Source organism: Camelina sativa, chromosome 17 (genome assembly GCF_030686135.1).
Source record: "Camelina sativa cultivar CO46 ecotype springtype chromosome 17, ASM3068613v1".
In the NCBI taxonomy this organism is placed as follows: domain Eukaryota; kingdom Viridiplantae; phylum Streptophyta; class Magnoliopsida; order Brassicales; family Brassicaceae; genus Camelina; species Camelina sativa.
This window is the reverse complement of record NC_141896.1, coordinates 28666426-28688658: the sequence shown is the minus strand read 5'-3', so window position 1 is coordinate 28688658 and position 22233 is coordinate 28666426. Positions and strand designations below refer to the sequence as shown.

Sequence of the window (22233 nt, the reverse complement as noted above, 5' to 3'; positions counted from 1 at the left end):
TCTTTATTTGTGCATGCCAATTAACACTTAATTGTGTTTAACTTTGGCCAATAGAATTCTGCCATCCTCTTTAATCTCCTTGATTAAGTTAATCCTCCACTTACTCTCTTAATCCCCTTGAATTTTTAATTCCTCCACTAACTCCTCCTTAATTAAATTAATCCTCCCACTTTGCTTGATTCTTGTTGGTCGAGATTTTGAGAAAATAATAATTTTCCCAAAATACTCAATCCTTCGTCTGGCAACTTCGACGTTCCTTCTGGCAATCCTCGTCCCATTCAGACTATTTTCTCGATTGTTCGGACGCTCTGTTCGGCAACACTCGGCAATCTCTCAAGCAATACAGACAGTACGCCTCGGCGATACGTCTCGGGCAACTTTGACTATTTTCTCGGGTACTCGGCAACTTCCTCGGGCTCTCGACCATTCTCTCGAGTACTCGGCAATTTCCTCGGGCTCTCGACCATTTTCTCGAGTACTCGGCAACTTCCTCGAGCTCTCGACCATTTTCTCGAGTACTCAGCAACTTCCTCAAGTCCTCGACATTTCTCTCGAGTACTCGGCAACTTCCTCGAGTCCTCGACATTTCTCTCAGGTCTTCTCGATAGATTCCCTCGACGACTTTTCTCGACCTTCTCGACAAATTTCTTCGCCCAATTTTCTCGACACTCTGGACGAATTTTAGGGTCTCGACCGTGCATCCGGTACTCCTGTCTTGGCTTGGTCATCCTCCGACTCACAAATATTTCCTCGGACTTCCTTGGGTCATTCTTCTTTATTTTCCTTCCTCTTCTTTCTTAGGTCTTTTCCGGTTCGCTTCCTCGATCTTTTATTTTGAGATTTCTACTCTTGGTGAGGGTCATTACATTCTCCCCCCCCCCCCTTATAAGAATTCGTCCCCGAATTCTCACTCCTCCTTCTTCTCCTGGTGACGTTGATACTCCTTGGCACAGGTATCATTGCCTTGTGATTACTACCATGTTAATATCTTTACCGAAATCCTCCTTCCCTTGGCTGTTTTCTCTTCATCATCTCACTCTAAATTTATACCACCGTTTCACTTGAACACTCGGACACCGATTTCTGATGCTTCTTGGAAAGCTTCTTCATCTCCAGCATACATTTGGCTCCTCTTCATCTTTATGTTCTTCGAATACTAAGGCTTTTGCCTCGTTGCACCATGGCTTGTTCACTACTTTAACTTTTTAATTCAATGCTTCTCTTTCTTCAGCTTGTTCCTGACTCTTTTTCCTTTTCCTCCAATTATAGCTTGATCCCCTCCAATGTCTTGATGACTTCATCGTACAACCGCGTATTCTCCTTAACTCTTTAATCACTAGGCTTTGCTCCTCTGGCTCCTCCAGTTTCTTTAACAACGATTTCCTTTCTATCCTCTCCAATTCTTTTAGCTCCACACTCCTTAGGATTTTAATTTCTCCAATACCTTTAGCTTCGCGCTCCTTTTGATTTTTAACTCTTCCGATTTCTTTAGCTTCACGCTCCTTTAGATTTTAACTTCTCTGATGCCTTTAGCTCCATATAATCTTTTCCTCAGATTACTTTGAACTTCACTACGAACTTCTTCTTCAACTCCCATACTTTTGAAATTTTGGTTTGTTAATCTTGCCCATATCTTGCCTCATAGCATAGAAATGCTACTTCTTTTGCCGCCTATTATTTTCTTGCACCCTCTTTGTCTATTCATAGACCATTCTCTTCTTTCACGCATTATCTTCTTGCATCCTCTTTGTCCTACCCCTCGGACCACGCACTATTTTCTCGCACTTTCTTGGTCATATTTAGTTTGACCCTTTTTAATCTGCCATTGTCAATTGATTTGCACTACTCTTTCTTTCTTCGATTTCATTTCGTTCGCCTCAACCTTCCTCATCATTCCTCTTCTTTTCTCTTCTCCATCTTTTAAATCATTATCCCAAACTTACTATCTTATCTTGGTCGAATTTTCTTGAACTCTCTTGAGTTTCTTTTCTTCTGTCTGATCGCGCTTTGTGGTGACTTATGTGAATCCTCATCGACCGCGTTAAAATATTGCAAGGTAATTATGCAATATAATTAACTATGCAAACCTATAAAACTCAAGCAACAATCAAACCAAGTAATAAAACAAGAAAGGATTAGCAAGCAGTTTTAAATAACCCAACACAAACCACACTACGGCTAGAGAACACAAGGTACTTATACACAAGCTACGAAGGTTCTACACCACCTAGCCGCTCACCTTAAGGGTTCGGATCCTAGACAAACACAACAAGGTTAGGTCTAGAAGCAACAACAAAACAAATATCCAACCCTTACACATAACCCCAAAAGAACTTCCCTTACACCCAAAGTCCTACTGGTTCCTGAGCCTAGTGCACGCTTCGCAAGTGCACACGCACTCCCCAGCTGGCTCATCAGGTGGCGGTTTGGCGGGAGACTCGGTTGAGGTAGAGGCAGCAGACATCGAGGTTCCAGCTTTGTTTGTCGGGCTCACTACAACTCTCTCGATTCGACCTATCGGGTTCACTCCCGTCTCCTCACATTGATTGGTCGGGTTCATTCTCTCTCGCACCATTCGATATGGACAACTATGGATATAGTGTACTCTTCCACCACACACGGTACACACAACCCACCCAGGGTCCGGAAAATGCTGAGGTCTTGTCCTCCAGCAATGATTGTTCGGATGCCCCGGTTCTCCACACGCCTCACACCGCCTCAAGTATCTCATGCGGTCTGGGTTTGGGCAGCGATAGGCAAAGTGCCCTCGCATTCCGCACCATTCACAATCCTCGTTCGTCGGGTCACACATGCGTCTCAACGCTGGCCTCCAACAGTTTCTTGTCCAATGCCCGATGCCTTCACAGAGCTCGCAATAGGGCGTGTTTCTCATGTGAACCTGGTCCGGATAGACCACTCGCTTACGAGCAGTGGCTCTCACCCTCAGCCTGCCTCTCGGTTGAAAGGTCACGGAACACATTTCTAACTCCCCTTTCGCCTGTAACTCTTGGTAGTACTCTCTCGATCTCTTCAAACTCGAACTACTTTCTCCAATCTCGAACCTTATATGCTCTCGGTTCTGCCTTCTTAACTCATACATCTTAGTGAGCCTTTCCAAATTCGGGTCTATTGGTTCCTCCTCTTGCTCCGGCAACACCATCCTCAATGGTACAGCTCTAATGGGACTATTGCGCCTTAGCACAATTTGATTCGGCTCCGCTTGATCTGGTACAAATTGGTCTGGCATTAGGAGATCTGGCTCCCCTTGGTTTCGTGCAACTTGGCTCGAACTAGCTCTTGTTCTCGCATCCTCCCTCAGCTCCCCACTCGCATCAGCTTCTCGGTCTCTGTCATTCCTTGGTTCCACTATAAAAGTCGGAATCCCTTCATCGTCACTTGACACAAGGTCGATCACCTCCACTTCCCTGGTCATTGTTTCCCCAATCTTAGAGTCTCCATCGATCGGATTCTCTTCTTCCTCGACTTCCGGTACAATAACTTCTCCGTCACCCTCATTTACTTGCTCCGGCAAACGCATCTCGTCTAATATCAGGAGAATCTGTACAACCGTCTCTGGTCGCTCCTCCGCAGGTCGCTCTCCACTAGTGCCTCCGACCTCGGGCACAACTCCCGTACCACTAGCATTGCCTCCTTCCTCCGGCACATACACGTCGGTCAAGAAACTTATAATCTTTTCGACTGCCTCAGGGTATTCCCTCAAGTAATCCTCGGGAATAACATCGTCGGACTGATCCTCCACCAGATTTAACAGTAATTTCTGTAGCCTATCGGCTAGCTCCACCTCCGCGTCTCCATGGTCTCCAACAGGTAGAGTTTCAAACTTTCCTTGTGCATCCATTCGAACCTGTAGACGACTTGGTTCTCCAATCTCCAACACAATAGTCTGGTCATCTCGATCAGTTTCCACTTCCTCCGTCTCCTCTAAACACTCGGACGGATCGGTCTCGATAGACCAGTTGGTATGATCAGCGTCAAACACCCCGTCCTCATCCCAGTCATTCGAATCACTCGGCTCTTGACTGTTTTCTGATTCTGTCGACAAATACCCTGAACCATCCCCGCAACCTGAATCACCTGAATACATCTAAAACCCACAAGAAACAAGGTTAGATGCTTAATCATTCTAAGGTTCCACTTAGACTAGTCAAGCAAACGACCAGATAAAATTTCATGTTCTTGCGACACATTACTCGATAAAACTTTGAAATGCACAAGTGCTTGTGGGTTCGATAACACCGCTCTGATACCACCGTTGTAACGCCCCCGAACCGTCCTAGGACCACAAAGGCCGTCGGACAGCCACGGGACGCCACCTGCAGAATTGCACCGAGGTGATCCGGTCAAGGGACAATCCCACCCGCAACCGAGGTTACTTAGGCTTTGCAACCCTCGCGGCCTGGTGCGTTGTGTTAGCCCGGACAAGGCCGAGTATCATTTGCAACTTGCCATGTTTTCCTGAAAACCGAATATATAACTTTAACAAAATATTACTTTGTAAATAAGTTATTAAAGCAATATATAAAGATAGTCGGAAAACTTTACACTTATTCGTTTAAGAAAATATAGGGTTTTACAAAAAACACAAGAAAACCCTATCCGGTACCCTAACGTTTGCTCCGGCTCTAGACTCATTTAGGCCTCCCTGCAAGACCACAACAAATAAAACATGAGTAATATAAGATTACTTAGTGAGCCTGGGTACCCCATTATTCTAAACGGGATTCTACTCTCCCTCAACCCGACTACCCCGTCAACAAGAAAACAAGCAAGTAAACAAACTTGACAAGTTATCAAAGCTACGCAACGAAAACATTAGCGGAAGCAATTTACACCACGCACCAGCGAGAAAGGTCAAATCCATTCGACTTGACTCGATGATCTAGACTCGCTATTCATATTACAAGACGACTAAAGAACACTTTAGACTCTTGACTCATATGCGACTCACCAGGACAATCTCGCATACATACAAGGGACACTTGAATTGCCCTAGACTCCTTCACCCATCAACCGAACAAAGACCTCTAGAATATAACAAGGATCGCTTGAAATACCCTAGACTCTTTTCACCTAAGGGTCCTCGACAATCTGTTCCGTTCCATACCATCCCTCATGCCGAGACCACAAAGGTCACCAGCAATGAGCCCACAACTTAGCTATCGTCATGTAGCGATCACGCTAGTAGCTATCTAGCTGTAACAGTGTCCCCGCGTGAGTGGTCGTCGGGAACTCACACGTGACAACCGCTTTTGGAACAGAAAATCGACTCACTATTCTTGCTATGACTCAAGAAACGAAGTTCAAGAGACCAAGTTAAAATACATCGCACAACAATAATTCAAGCCTTGCTGAATCGAGCACCATAGCAAGAATACCACACGAATTAATCAACAAGAAGCAAGAAATATATTTCAAGCAACTTAAGATTATTTTACGTGCATGCAACCAAATTGAGCGACTTAAGCAAAAACAAATGCAACAAGTCTATTTATGCATGCACTCAATTTGGTTTCCCCTTTTTAAATCCTTAAGTCCAATTTACGCATGTAGGTCCATTCGCTTTAATCACTTAAATCTCTTAAGTCGAAATCATGCATGTAAGCCAACCGTTTTAACCGTTTAGGACTCTCAAGTCCAAATTATGCATGCAACCCCTTTTTAACCGATATTATGCCTTAGAATGCACAAAGCTTTACTCGTTAAGTCATGCATAAACCCCATTTTAAGCGAGACTTATTACTTTCAATTTCCTCCAGGTTCGAACATGCAAGCAACAAACTTAACCGCAATATCATGCAGCAGCTCTACTTGCTTACCACAGACTCACCTCTTTCTCGCGTCGATAGCTACCGGATTTCACCACACCACTCGATCAGACAGTCTTTGCGTTGATCAGCTTCTCGCCTCTTCGACCGCAACCGCTTATCTCCTCGATCTCTCTTTGACACAGCCGTCGACTTTTCTTGGTCTTTTCTAGATGCAAACGTCGATGATTTCTCCTCTTGATCTCCCTCTCGATCGTTCTTGATCCTTCTCTCGATCTTCCTCGACAATCTCTCGAAAAAGCTTAAGTGTTTTAAGTGTTTTTGAGCTAAACACAAAAATGAGGCCGAGTACCCTCTATTTATAGGCTCTAAGATTTCTTCTTTCCTTTAGTGCTTCTTGACAAATGGCTCTCTCCCTCCTTGCATGTTGAGCGTCTATCTCACCCCCAATAGCTGCTCGTCATTAATCTTTGTATTAGCATGTAAAATTCTCTATTAGTGCATGCCAATTAACACTTAATTGTGTTTAACTTTGGCCAATAGAATTCTGCCATCCTCCTTAATCTCCTTGATTAAGTTAATCCTCCACTAACTCTCTTAATCCCCTTGAATTTTTAATTCCTCCCTTAATTAAATTAATCCTCCCACTTTGCTTGATTCTTGTTGGTCGAGATTTTGAGAAAATAATAATTTTCTCAAAATACTCAATCCTTCGTCTGGCAACTTCGACGTTCCTTCTGGCAGTCCTCGTCCCATTCAGACCATTTTCTCGATCGTTTGGACGCTCTGTTCGGCAATACTCGGCAATCTCTCGGGCAATACGGACAGTACGCCTCGGCGATACGTCTCAGGCAACTTCGACTGTTTTCTCGAGTACTCGGCAACTTCCTCGGGCTCTCGACCATTCTCTCGAGTACTCGGCAATTTCCTCGGGCTCTCGACCATTTTCTTGAGTACTCGGCAACTTCCTCGAGCTCTCGACCATTTTCTCGAGTACTCGGAAACTTCCTCGAGCTCTCGACCATTTTCTCGAGTACTCGGCAACTTCCTCGAGTCCTCGACATTTCTCTCGAGTACTCGGCAACTTCCTCGAGTCCTCGACATTTCTCTCGGGTCTTCTCGACAGATTCCCTCGACGAGTTTTCTCGACATTCTCGACGAATTTCTTCGACCAATTTTCTCGACACTCTGGACAAATTTTAGGGTCTCGACCGTGCATCCGGTACTCCTGTCTTGGCTTGGTCATCCTCCGACTCACAAATATTTCCTCGGACTTCCTTGGGTCATTCTTCTTTATTTTCCTTCCTCTTCTTTCTTAGGTCTTTTCCGGTTCGCTTCCTCGATCTTTTGTTTTGAGATTTCTACTCTTGGTGAGGGTCATTACAATCACAGTCCCGCAGGACTCTCATCAAAGGAATCTTCTTCTCGGACCCTGCAACATGGCCATCTTGAGGTACACTCTGTCTCCTACTTGAAACTCAAGATCTCTCCTCCTCCTATCAGCATAACTCCTCTGCCTATCCTGAGCCTCCTTCATGTTCAGCTTGAGAACCCGAATCTTCTCTGAGATCTCCTGAACAAAACTAGCACCAAACATGCTCCTCTCCCCCACCTGAGTCCAGCATAACGGTGTACGACATGGTCTCCCATACAAAGCCTCATAAGGAGCCATCTTAATACTCGCCTCATAACTGTTGTTGAAAGCAAACTCTACCAGGTTCAGGTGATCTGCCCAATGGCCACCCCAATCCAACACACACATCCTCAGCAAATCCTCCAACGTTATGATAAGCTGTACTCATATGCACCTTAGTGCCCATCTCTACCTGAAATGCCTTCCAGAACACCGAAGTGAACTTAGAATCCTTGTCAGACACAATGCTCGCTGGCACCCCATGCAATCTGACTATCTCTCTCACATACGTCTTAGCCAAGACCGCTACTACATCAGTCTTCTTAATGGCCAGAAAATGTGCTGACTTAGTCAACCGGTCCACAATGACCCAAATAGCATCAAACGTCCTGGACACTGGCAAACCCACCACGAAATCCATAGTAATCATATCCCACTTCCACTCAAAATCCAGGAACCTGATGCTCAGCCTTCACTAGCTGACACACATCGCACCTCGAGACCCAACTAGCTACATCCTTCTTCATCCCGACCTAGTGATAGTACCTCTTGAGATCACGGTACATCTTAGTCGCTCTTGGATGAATAGAAAACCTACTCGCATGAGCCTCTCTCAGGATCTCCTGTCTCAACTCCTCATCCTTGGGCACACAAACCCGACCGTGCACCAAGATAGTATCATTTTCTGAGACCTGATACTCTGAATCCACATCCTTTGAGGTATCCATCAGTCCCAAATCCTTCTCCTGAGCCAACCTCACCCTACTCAGAAGATCTGCTCTATCAACTGCTTCCAAACCCAACGGTTTCTGTGAAACGGCACACAAACTCAAAGCACTGATCTCTCCTACCAGAGACTCCATCTCCTGCTCCTGAGCCGAGGCTACCCTCTTCCGACTCAGACCATCTGCAACTGTGTAAGCCTTACAAGGGTAATAGGCTATCTCCAAATCATAATCCGCCACAAGCTCCATCCACCGCCTCTGTCTCAAATTCAGCTCAGGCTGAGTGAATATATACTTTAGGCTCTTATGATCTGTAAACACATGTACCTTTGCACAATAAATATATGATCTCCAAATCTTCAGGGCAAAAACTACAGCAGCCATCTCCAAATCATGAGTAGGATAGTTGCCCTCATGCTTACGCAACTGCCGCGAAGCATAGGCAATCACCTTCCCATGCTGCATCAGCACACACCCCAAACCTACTCTAGATGCATCAGTATAAACCACATAGGGTTCTCCCTGCTCAGGCAAAGCCAACACTGGCGTAGTAGTCAACATCTCCTTAAAGCTTTCAAAGCCCTCCTCACACTCCTGTGACCAAACAAAAGGAACATCCTTCCCTATCAACTTAGTCATAGGGCATGCTCTACTTGCAAATCCCTGCACAAACCTCCTGTAGTAACCTGCCAACCCAAGGAAACTCCTGATCTTTGTGGCATTCTGCGATCTAGGCCAATCCCTGATAGCCTGAATCTTCTCCGGATCCACAGAAACCCCCTCTGTAGAAACAATATGACCCAGAAAACCCATCTCACGCTGCCAATAACTACACTTGCTCAACTTTGCAAACAACTTCTGCTCCCGCAGCTTTTCCAGAACTGCCCTCAAATGCACTGCATGCTCCTCAGGACTCTTGGAATATACCAGGATATCGTCGATGAAAATGATGACAGACACATCCAGAAACTCCTGAAACACGCTGTTCATCAATCTCATAAATGCTGCTGGTGCGTTAGTCAACCCGAAAGGCATCACCACAAACTCATAATGCCCATATCTTGTCCTGAAAGAAGTCTTCCTCACATCTGCCTCATCTATCCGTATCTGATGATAACCCGACGCCAGATCTACCTTAGAGAACCAAGTAGCACCCCTCAACTGATCCAACAACTCATCGATCCTAGGAAGAGGGTACTTGTTCTTCACAGTACCCCGGTTCAAACCCCGATAATCAATGCATAACCTAAAACTCCCATCCTTCTTCACAAACAACACCGGCATTCCCCACGGTAATAAACTAGGACGGATGAATCTCTTACTCAACAAACCCTCTAGCTGCTTCTTTAGCTCTGTCATCTGTGCTGGAGCCATTCTGTAAGGAGCCTTGGATAACGGTGTCGTCCCCGGTTCCAGTTCAATGGTAAAAGGATCCGACAGAGATGGTGGTAATCCCTGCAAACACTGAAACACATCCTCAAACTCCTCCACTACCGGAATACCGCTAACCGTAGACTTCCCCACTGACTCTGGCATAGATATAGTAACCAAAAACGCCTCACGGCTCTTCTCGATCATCTTCCCAGCCTGAATGGTTGAGATCACGAGACTCCCTGCAGTCGGTCTAATACCCTGAAAAACCAACTTCCCTCCTGTACGCTCAAACTCCACTCTACCTCGATGGCAATCCAAATGCACCATATGCCGATGCAACCAATCCATCCCGAGAATAACATCATACAACTCCACTGGACTGATAAGCAAATCCGCTGGCCATGACTCTCCTGCGATCTGAATATCAACTCCCCTAGCTCGTCCAATAACTTTCAGGAACTTGCCTCCAGCAACTCTGACAACTGCTATACGCTCTCCGGGATCCCCTCTGATTCCCGCACTCTCTACACACTCTGGAGTAATGAAGCTATGAGAAGCTTCAGAATCAAACATAGCATGGGACTTAAACCCGCCCACCAACAAGGTCCCTACACAAACCTCATGTGTTGAGAACCTAACACTTTATCACAGGAAAAACATAAAATCTGAACCTACTAAAATTCATAAAGTTTAAGTACCAGAAATTATACTTGTGATCGCCCCGGCACTGGTTCCACCAGTCTCTGCTGTCGTGTAAACCCGTGGTGCCTGCTCAATCCGTGCCACCTGCTGGCGTCCAGGCTGCACCTGCTGCAACGCTGCCACTACTGCTGGCTGCAACTTGGGACAAAAGGGCCTGATGTGCCCTGTCTCCCTACAATGATAACATACCCGAGGCCCCGTCGTCGGAGCACTCCTCTTGGGACAACTACCAACCTCTTGGGACAACTACCAACCTTGTCGATCGACACTGACAATCTGGTGTCGACCGACACCATACTGGTCTCGATCGACACCCTGCCCGACACTCCTGAAAACCCTAGTTTGTGTCGACCAACACCTCCACATGGCATCGATCGACACTCGCCAAAGTCTCGAGCCGTCCTTGCGTTGGTGTCAACCGACATCCCAACTGGTGTCGACCGACACCGATGCCGAGCAGCGATTTTCTTCGATCAAAAACTCCAAATTTCGCCTCCAATCTTCTCCAATCCGCTCCATGCATTCCCAGAAGCCAAACCCAGCCAAAGCAGCGACGAAATACCATAGAGAACTCAAAGAAACAACCACATAAGCACCAAATCACATAAAAACTAGAGATCTTAGCTTAGATAAGCCATGGTCATTGTAACATCCGTGAACCAGATTTTGTGATTTTGGGAGGAGTGTCGATCGACACCCTAGTGGCATCGATCGACACCACTAATTTCTGGGTTCGGCCGGTTTGATTAATTGCCGAATTGGTTCGGTTTGGGTCAATTAAATCCCTAAATCGTGTTATAAGCGTCTAAGGACGAGTTTGAGGGTTTTGGGGAGTTCTTTTTGGTTGCCGCTTAGTGGGAAAAAGAGAGAGACAGAGAGAAAACGTTCTTGAGTTTTTCTGGGCTTGTTCTTGGAGATTTTGGAGAGATCTGAGGCTGTAGGAGGGTTAGTTGTTGCTGGAAACGAAGGGGGAGCTTCTGGAGGTGTTGTTTTCCACGTTTCTCAATCCAATCTTCATGTTCTTGAGGTGAGTGCTTGACCATGGTTGATCTAAGCATGAGATCTCTCTTGTTTGGGTGTATTCTTTGTTGTTTGTGTTGTTTTGTTGCTTGGGTTCGTTGCTTTTGTGATTCCTAGTGATTTCCGAGGTCATTGGGTGAGTTTGAGACAGATTCGAGATGATTGGGAAGGAGAGTTCGATGTTCGGATTCGCGCAGATCGTGTCTGCAGAAGAGGCATCGATCGACACCAGGAAGCATCGGTCGACACCATTTGGAAGGGGATCGGTCGACACTGTTTAGCATCGGTCGGCACCATTGTTTGTAGCATCGATCGACACCGTGAGGCATCGGTCGACACTGGTCTCAGTCTAGACTTGTTTTCCTGGTTTGATGTATTGTTGTGTGTTGTTTGTTTTGCTTAAATTTGAGGGTCTCATATGCTTGTGTGTATAACCCAGTAGATGGGAGGACGGCCTCACTAAGTATTTGTGATAATACTTACGCATCTCAATTGTTGTTTGTGGTGTGCAGGTTTGTGACGTGGAATCATGGCAATGAGGAGGAGGATGATCTAGGGTCTCGTTTGTGTGTTATTGGATTTGTTGGTTATGTTGTTGGAACCTTGGTTAGTGTTATGTTAGGTTGATGGATAGAATGGATAGAAGTGTTATTGTATTGGTTTTGTATTATTGATATGTTTCCGCTGTGCATGTAATTGGATGTTGGTTTATTATTGGTTGGTTACTGTGTGTGGGTTGGTTTGTTTAATTAAGTAGTATGGGATACTTAATTATATCTTGTATTTAATTATTAAAAAGGAAAAAAAAAGGGGTCGGGTTGTTTCATTTTGGCTCGGCAGTGAGCCGGTATGTCTCGAGGGTTGCGACCCGAGAGCGGGGGGAGTGGGCGTGTGAGACTCCCTGGATACCGTAGCTGTGAGCCGTGGCTCGGCAGTGAGCCGGTATGTCTCGAGGGTTGCGACCCGAGAGCGGGGGGAGTGGGCGTGTGAGACTTCCGGGATACCGTAGCTGTAGGCTGTGGCCTGGCAGTGAGCCGGTATGACTCGAAGGTTGCGACCTGAGAGCGGGGGGAGTGTGTGTGTGAGTGACTTCCTGGATGCCGTAGCTTAAGGCGGTTGGCCTGATAGCGAGCCGGCATGATTCGTTGGTTGCGACCACGGACGGGGGAAGCACTGAGTTGTGAGCAAATAGTGTCTTTGATGTGAGTATATTGACTAGAGGGAGACCTCGTGGTTCAGTCGGAGGTGTGCGGGCTGTTGCGACAGTGCACAGGAAACCTTGGCTGACGGTATTTAGTCCGGTCGGGGACGTGCGGGTCGTGTTGACGGTGGCACGGAGGTCCTTGACAGTTGGACGGTTTTGCGGGATTCGAGGACGAATCCATATTGGTGGGGGAGAATTATAACATCCGCGAACCAGATTTTGTGATTTTGGGAGGAGTGTCGATCGACACCCTAGTGGCATCGATCGACACCACTAATTTCTGGGTTCGGCCGGTTTGATTAATTGCCGAATTGGTTCGGTTTGGGTCAATTAAATCCCTAAATCGTGTTATAAGCGTCTAAGGACGAGTTTGAGGGTTTTGGGGAGTTCTTTTTGGTCGTCGCTTAGTGGGAAAAAGAGAGAGACAGAGAGAAAACGTTCTTGAGTTTTTCTGGGCTTGTTCTTGGAGATTTTGGAGAGATCTGAGGCTGTAGGAGGGTTAGTTGTTGCTGGAAACGAAGGGGGAGCTTCTGGAGGTGCTGTTTTCCACGTTTCTAAATCCAATCTTCCTGTTCTTGAGGTGAGTGCTTGACCATGGTTGATCTAAGCATGAGATCTCTCTTGTTTGGGTGTATTCTTTGTTGTTTGTGTTGTTTTGTTGCTTGGGTTCGTTGCTTTTGTGATTCCTAGTGATTTCCGAGGTCATTGGGTGAGTTTGAGACAGATTCGAGATGATTGAGAAGGAGAGTTCGATGTTCGGATTCGCGCAGATCGTGTCTGCAGAAGAGGCATCGATCGACACCAGGAAGCATCGGTCGACAACATTTGGAAGGGAACGGTCGACACTGTTTAGCATCGGTCGGCACCATTGTTTGTAGCATCGATCGACACCGTGAGGCATCGGTCGACACTGGTCTCAGTCGAGACTTGTTTTCCTGGTTTGATGTATTGTTGTGTGTTGTTTGTTTTGCTTAAATTTGAGGGTCTCATATGCTTGTGTGTATAACCCAATAGATGGGAGGACGGCCTCACTAAGTATTTGTGATAATACTTACGCATCTCAATTGTTGTTTGTGGTGTGCAGGTTTGTGACGTGGAATCATGGCAATGAGGAGGAGGATGATCTAGGGTCTCGTTTGTGTGTTATTGGATTTGTTGGTTATGTTGTTGGAACCTTGGTTAGTGTTATGTTAGGTTGCTGGATAGAATGGATAGAAGTGTTATTGTATTGGTTTTGTATTATTGATATGTTTCCGCTGTGCATGTAATTGGATGTTGGTTTATTATTGGTTGGTTACTGTGTGTGGGTTGGTTTGTTTAATTCAGTAGTATGGGATACTTAATTATATCTTGTATTTAATTATTAAAAAGGAAAAAAAAAGGGGTCGGGTTGTTTCAGTCATGCACTCACCTCTTTGCAGGAAGATTCAGACCAAGAGCAACGAATCCAACCCTCCTAGCAAGCCTCTAGATACTTCCTAGCTCCAAATCTCACAAGAACAGCTAAGAAAACTCACAAATCTCTCCTAAAATCGAAAATCTCCTTCTTCTCTCTATTTCTTTGTCAAAAACGGCCAAAAGGGAAGAGAAAGGTCGAGTTCCCCTTTTAAAACTCGATTTTAGGGTTTCCTAAACCAACCACGCAAACCGGACGATTAAAATCGAACCGACCACAACCATTGTCGATCGACACCTCCTGTGGTGTCGATCGACACCCTCACCAAAATACCAAAAAAATGGTTTGCGGGTGTTACAACTTCCCGCTTAATTTTTTGTATACCGTTTAAGAATTTGTAATGTTTTACAATAACTACTGTACACACTTTTAATAAAAATCATAAAAAAATATTTTAAAATTATGTATTTATGTGTTTACCATAATTTTATAGACAATATAAATCTATTTTGTTTGATGTTTTTTCTTTCAACATTAATAGAGTTATACATATATTTAGCACGATATAGTTTTACTTTAATAAAATAACCTTAAAACTAGTCCCCGATTAATTTATGTTTAATCTCTGATTTTCCCATTAATTAGGCGTTAAGCTCTCTCCGACTGTCCGACTAACGCCTAGCGATTTCTAAATCAGGGGATCCAATGATATTTGGTTTGAAGACTGCAATTTGTATAGTTATTGTAAAGTTGAAAAAATAATTTGCGCACATGATAGTATAGTTGAGGAAATATGTTAACTACAGAGACAGAACCGGCATTGAACATTTATGGGCCGCAAGCCCAAATAGACATAACTTTTATAACTACCTAAATAAAATAAAAAAGAATTGTTGAATAATTGGAGGTGCTGGGTTCAAACTCTAGAACAAAGCATTACAAACCAACCACTTTTACCAACAGACTAAGAAAACTTCTAAAAAAAAGATGCCTGTTAATAAATAGATATTTTGACGGCCGCAAGCGCCTGCTTGTAGTTCAGAGGAATTAATGACCTCCCCCAAACCTTGTGGTTTTTAGTTTTTGTTGTTGAGAGTACAAAGTAAAACCTATTTTTTCGTAATAATAAAAATAAAATAAAAGCCTTTATTGATCTGCATGCTTAGTAACTGCAGAAAGTACTCCAAATCTCAATGGGTTAAAAACTATTTTGGTGTAGGCCTTGAATGGCAAGTAGATTCAACAATTGTTTTTGGATTTTGTCTTCAAAAACCAATTTTTCTCCATTCAAGATTTTACGTTAAATAGATTCCCTAAAATATAGGAAAACTAGTTTTTAACTTTTCTTTACAAATATTAACAAAAACTAGAATCCACATAATTAGAGATTTTAAGGAAAACTTACGATTCTTAATATTTTCTATGTTTCTTTATGTAATTATTTTTAAAAATAACTTTCTTACAAAAACTAAAATCCCAAAAATCAAAAACCAAAAACTAAAAACCAAAATCTATAATCTAAAAACCATTTAAAAACCATCTTCCATTCATGGCCGTAGTTTCTTTTTCACGATTCTAGATTTTTAATTATCTTATAATTTAGGAAATCTTGTTTTTTGATTTTTTTATGTTAATTTTTCTCAAAAACCAAAAACCCTTTTTTTTTTAGATTTTCAATAAAAAAACTAATAGCAAATTCTAAAATCTAAAAACTAAAAACTAAATCCAAAACTAATTTTAAAAACAACATATATTCATGGCCTAATAAATATTCTCTCTAATTTAAAACACAATTCCACCAAATAAATTTCTTTATAAATATTTCCTTTTCCTAATATATTATTTCCGTTTCCTTAACTATATAATATACAACTTTTTAACCGTCTAAAGAAAAAGTATCCATGACTCTTTCTTATTAGTTTTCCAGAGAACAATACATACAAATACAATAGCGAGGAGAGTCACTAGTTTCGTTTCTTTCTACGAATTTAGATTTGATATCATTCAAAGGTTTTAACACAGAAGGTTAAAGTTACGAACTAGGGTTCTTTTCAATTCTCTCAATTTTTCTGTTTTTGTTTTGAGGTTCGTTTGTCACTGCATCCTAGACCTAGAGCCCTCCACTATGAATTCTTCAGACATATCGATCCTCTCGAAACAGATGGAATCGTTATCAGTGACTCACCGTGTTGTCCGTCACAGCAAGAGGTTACCACAATCTAGGTATTCTCCTTACGCTAAAGATATTAATCTTTCCAATTATGAGAAGCAGAAAGAGGAGGCCGTGCGACTCGGAGTTGACCTCTCGCTCTCTGTGGCTGAAGCAATGTTCTTGTTATCTGATGACATGCGTTCTATGTTACTGTTTTGTCTTTGGCTATTGAAGTATGCAGGGAACAAAGACATTAACGCTCCTGTGGTAGGAAGGTTGTTTCGTGTCATCCTATATGTGTTTGAAACATATATCAAACCTAAGAATGGAGTCTATCAGGAGGATGGTGGCAAATCAAACCAATGGGGACTGGTCGTAAAGGCTGGCCAGAGTTTTACTTTTGGAATCAGAGAATTGGATCGGTTTGTTTTGATTCTCAGAAACAGAGAAAGCTCTCGTGGTGGAGTAGTGAAACCATCTGATTTTGAACATTACAACCAAGAGCTGAAGAAGCTAGAGGAGAAGTTGAGGTCTTCCAAAGATGTTTCAGCAGAGGCGAATGGGTTTGCGAGAGAAGCCATAAAGTCTAACATTCTTTATTTGTGGAAGTCTCTATTTGAAACATCACAACCAAAGGTGACAAACCCTAGGACTAGAATTCTTGAGATGTTTAGGCCTCTCTTTAACCAACCAAGGGAGGATGACTGCTCTAGTCTTATTGCTTCTTTACACATATGAAATCTGGGTTTCTTAGATTCGATGATTTTTATTTATACGTAGCGATGACTGTTATTTTCAGCTTTTCTCCAAATTTATGTTTTTCTTTTAAAACAAAAGAAATCATGAGTAGAAGAAGAAGAAGGTGGTAGTATCAGGTGATTTAATATAGGCTATAAAACTCTGTTTAAGAAGCATCATTTAGTCTGGTGAAGTGTATATCTATATAAATAGTTTAATTACATTGCTTTCAATTTTAGATATTAACATCTAATTTTGTTGTTAAAACACTCAACAAAACGTAAGGTCTCTTCTATCACGCATCTAAAGCAATTGGTAGAGGTATGGATATGATGCACGAATGTTTAGTTTGAAGTTTAAATTGTCCAGAGAACTGATTGTGCAAACTTGAGTACAGTGAGACAAATTTTTAATTTTTTATAGTTTTACTTAATAATAATAACCATAAGTAACACACTAAAAGAACGCAAACACTGGAATAACTATAGTTATATTGCCATGACTAGTCGTCCTTGTAATCAGAATTAGTATCGCTCTCTCCACTGCTAAACTCTGCTTCTTGGTTCTTGGTTATAATGAGGCTCCTCCAGCTGCTAGGCTTGTCCAAAGCGATTGGGTACCTATCGCATTATCTGTCCTGATGCACATTGAGGCTGTGCTAAGAGAAAACTGCAACATCCCCTATTGAATAGCCTTAATGAACGACGGGACTCATTTCGTGGTCCACAATTACTCATTAACCATGAATAAACATCCCCTGTAATCTCAACAACGCTCTATCATTAATCCCAGGACACCATATAAATCAATTGAGAGAAAACCCTAACCCGCCTTCCAAGGAACTCACCTTCTGAAAAACAAAAAAAAAGTAACTCACCTTTTTTTTAAAAAAAGAAAACTGATTTCATTAGATCATTTATGCCAGATAGAAATATTCACAGTTATATAAAATGATGCATTAAAATTGTTGGGACGGTTGAGATTCATGAGATCTATAAAACCAATCAAAATCCTATTATATAAAGTTTGGTTCTCAAAGCTAGTAACTCACCAGATCATGACACGTGTTAGTTTTAACGATCAGAGATCAAAGTTAAACACTCACCAGATCGTGACACGTGTCAGTTTTAACGATTAAATATCCAAAGTTAATAACTTATCAGATCGTGACACGTGTCAATTTTAATGATCATAAATCACAGTTTTTAAGCTTGATAAATCGATGCATAAGATAATTGTAATCTTATTATATTAAAAAAAAACTTTGTTAATCTTAAAAGAAAATGGATTGTAAATACACCCCTCTTAGGCCTGAGCATTTGGGTGTTCGGGTCGGGGTCAGGTTCGGGTAATTCGGGTTTGGGTTTTTCGGATTTACGAATATAGGATCCGCACAGTGTTCATATAATTTCGGGTCGGGGTCAGGTTTGGTTCCTCTCGGATTCGGGTTATTTGAGTATTGACTTAAAGAAACCTGTAATGTATCCAAAATATATTCGGTTATGGATAGTACCTACTCGAACATATCCAAAGTACCCATAAAAACCTGAAATGTACCCATAAAACCCGAATAACCCGAAAAACAAATGAAACTGCATAACATGAAATCTTAACAAAGAAAGAAGAATCATGTCTCGCAAATGAAACTTAAACATCCCAACAAAGCAAACGAAACTGCATAACATGTCTTAAAATCTTAAACATCCCAACAAAGCAAACAAAACTTAAACTTCATAACAAAGAAAAGCATGTCTCGTAAATGAAAGAAAAAAAAAGAAAGAAGAATCATCCCAGCATGTCAGCCTTTAACACATTGTCCATAGATCATGACCTGTTACATCAAACCAAACATTTTAAAAACTAAACCTCACTTGAAAGAACAAAAATATGTAAGAGCTGAACTTACCGCCAAGTATAATGTCTCCTCATGAGTCTCTGAGTTCTAGTTGTTTTCATTTTGAAACTCTGAAAACAAACAAAAACAAATGTTAGTAAACCGTTACAACAGAAAGAAAAAACAGACTTAATAGTTTAATATAATCGGATTACTTACCTTTCTGAAGACTATCAAATAGTTTAATATCAGCAAGGATCTGTGAGTTTGCAAGGCAATCTTTTTCATTAATCTTCATATCTTGTTTCATCCATTGCTCAGTGCACATCAACACCTCCACCATGTAATGAGTTAAACAGCTCCTATGAGGCTTAATGATTCGACCACTAGTGCTGAAAGCACTTTCAGAGGCGACAGAGGACACTTGCATTGCAAAAACATCCTTTGCAATTTCAAATAAAACAGGGAACTTCTAACTAGTGAGTCTCCACCAAGACAAAACATCCCATTCTATTCCAGGAAGGGTTTTAGGAGTCTCTATAGCATCCTTGAGATAAATATCCAACTCATCTTTTGTTTCATCATCAAGTCCATTTTCCTTAACCATTTCAGTGTAAGCACTATCCATCCTTTCAAATTCTGAGATTTCTTCTGCAAAGTCACTTGAAACTGATTCAAATATAAACTGATCTTGTGTAGCACCAGAAGAAGATGGAATCGGTTGAGATGATTGTGTGCTTGATCCTTTGTAGTTGACACTATATTCCCTTGAACATATCCTTCATGACATCAAGAACAGATGTGCTCATACCCTTAGCTTCTTGACTATCTTTTCCATAGAGTTTGTCAAAGCACATCTTAGCAAACTGCATTTTTTGTCTAGGGTCGAACACACTAGCAACAATCAACATCTTGTTAATATTCTTGATTCCTTCCCAATACTTAGTAAACTTCTCTCTCATTTCAATCGCCATTTTGCTTAGTTCACTATCATAACTATTGCTCAAAGTCGTGAGATTCTTCTCTATAGTGACAATTTCACCATAACACTTGTATGAACAAGTCTTAGTCGACGCTGAAAAGACCAAAGTAGCAGTGTAGAACAAGCCAAGAAACTTCACTAACCTCTCTATTGCCCTCCAATCCGTGTAAGAAGGTGATCCTTTCCGTTTCACCCCATCGACAAGTTCCAGGAAGTAGTCATTATATAACTTGTCTTCATCCTCCATCTTCTGGAAAGCCAACCTAAACTTCATGGCTCTTGTCAACATCAAGTATGTAGAATTCCACCTTGTCTTCATATCCATTGGCAAACTCCCCCTAGTCATCTTCCCTGAAACAACCTTTTGCTCAAATGAGTCACATCTTGGACCTGAAGACCGAACATACTGCACTCCATTACGAACAGCTGCCACATTATCATCCACTTCAGACAAACATCCCTAACAATCAAGTTGATGATATGAGCACAACACCTCATGTGCAAGTAAGTCCCATCTAACACTAAAGAATCATGCCTCAATAACTTAAACACTTCAACAAACTTCTTCAATCCATTACTGTTGGCAGTTGCATGACTGTGATGGTGAATAACTTCTCTATGCCCCAATCAGCAAGACATTCAAGTAAAACCTTTGATATTGTGTTGCTCTTGTGATCTGTGATATACTTAAATCCAATAATTAACTTCCTTAAGCGCCATTCTGCATCCACAAAATGCACAGTAATCACCATGTAACTAGCTCGTGTAACTTTAGCAGTCCATATGTCAGTAGTAAGAGACACTCTATGCTGCTGAGAAGATAGCCAAGCCTTCAAAGATGCTTTCCTGGCCAGATACATCTGAATTATATCTCTACTAGCTGTTCTTCTTGAATGAGGTTCTCCATGCCATACACTCAATAAACGCAAGTGGCAATTCTGCCAAAACAAGCATTTCATTTGAAGCCTCTCGGAAGACACTCTCTGTTAGTCTTCCATCTTGCAGCTTTCCATCATCACTAATAACAGCTTGTGTCTGACGCCCTTTCCATGCCTTGTACGGTTTACATGTATCCAAATGCTTCTTCAAGTTTGAAGCCCCTTGTTTCGTTGGACATACAAGGGACTTCTTGCAATAGTGACAATCACCCAGATTCGGATTCTTCTCTTGTCTCATGAAATGGTTCCAGACTTCAGACCATTGAACAGGTACCTTCTTAGGTTTACCACCATCATCATCACCTCGTGGAGCTTCTTTCCTCTTCCCTTTACTTTTATCACTTGGCGAAGGCATCTTACACCTATCTCCTTGTCCTTCTCCTTGTCCTTGTGTGTTCTCATCATTGGCATCGTGGTTGTTCGAAGAATCCATCTATAACATTTCAAAGATAATCGGATTAAAACATGTATGATAACAGCTCCGCAACAAGATCACTCAACATTACATTCACTCAATATACATTCGGTCTTTAAAGATATATATCTTAAAGAAGTAAAAATCAAAACAATATACAGTAAAGCTAAGAAATAGAAAACTAAAAATCATATATTTGTTGTAGTTTCTTAGAATATAAGTTCACAAATCATAACTAACAAAACCTGCAACCGATAGCAACAACAAAGGAACAACCGAGAATCTGAAAAAATCTGAAAAACACTTCAGTTCAGTTCAGTTCCTGCAACCGATAGCAACAACAAAGGAACAACCGAGAAAAAGAATCTGAAAAACACTTCAGTTCAGTTCAGTTCAGTTCAGAACTTGCAACCGATAGCAACAACAAAGGAACAACCGAGAAAAAGAATCTGAAAAACAGTTCAGTTCAGTTCAGTTCAGTTCAGTTCAGTTCAGTTCAGTACAGAACCTGCAACCGATAGCAACAACAAAGGAACAACCGAGAATCTGAAACGAACAACAACAAAGGAACAACCAACAACACTTCAGTTCATAACAATTATACTCAAAGAATCTGAAAAACTACTTGAAAAAAAAAAGGAAGCTAGGCCACGACCAAGACTAGAGTTGGAGCTCACATGGCAGAAAAGAAAGTAAAGTTCAAATATTTGCAACCGAACTAAGCATAGAAGATCTCAATTGGGTACCACAATCTAAGTATTCCTTATGTTGCCTCAAGTCACTATAGCCAATCTACAAAGCTCGAAACTTTTGAGCAACGGGTACAAAACCCGACTTCAATTCTCAACAATTATGCTCAAAGAATATAAATAACCATCAAAGAATTGAATCTGACCTACGAACAAGAACAGAGCTGGAGCTCATATGGCATCAACAAAGACAAAAAAAAAACATATGGAACCAATCTAAGCAAAGCAAATGAGTAAACTAATAAAGAATCAAACTTAGAGCTAACATATACAAGAAAGAAGAAGGAGAGGGATGATGAGATTACCACATACAACACTTGAAAACCATGTTTTTATGAAGATACTACTCATTTACATAGCATTTGAAAAAGCAAACAATTAAGTTATGTATCTAAAATTCTAAATTAACAGCTATGAACAAAACAAAGAAGAGAATTCGACCCAAAAAATCAAATTCAATGTGAATCAAACATATAAAAATTCGACCAAATGGTTATGTGCTTCGACAAAAGAATACCTGCAGCCTTAAGCAACAAAACCGAAGCAGGTGGAGTCTTGATGATAAACGTGAAGCTCTTGTCCTGC

At 41.9% G+C, this 22233-nt stretch overlaps 1 protein-coding gene and 1 pseudogene across 2 annotated transcripts; one reads left to right on the top strand and one right to left on the bottom strand.

The window, feature by feature from the left end:
* Positions 1–16001: 16001 nt before the first annotated feature.
* LOC104757841 (uncharacterized) lies at positions 16002–16730 on the top strand. 2 transcript variants are annotated; one of them, XM_087493855.1, is made up of 3 exons: positions 16002–16267; positions 16439–16522; positions 16565–16730. In XM_087493855.1, the coding sequence occupies exons 1-3, from the start codon at positions 16002–16004 to the stop codon at positions 16728–16730; spliced, it is 516 nt and encodes a 171-aa protein (XP_087349981.1). The 2 variants fall into 2 exon arrangements, with proteins under 2 accessions (XP_087349981.1, XP_019094926.2); XM_019239381.2 differs by having other exon boundaries at positions 16403–16730.
* Positions 16731–18672: 1942 nt separating this feature from the next.
* LOC104759716 (zinc finger BED domain-containing protein RICESLEEPER 2-like) lies at positions 18673–19996 on the bottom strand (annotated as a pseudogene).
* Between the last annotated feature and the right edge of the window lie 2237 nt (positions 19997–22233).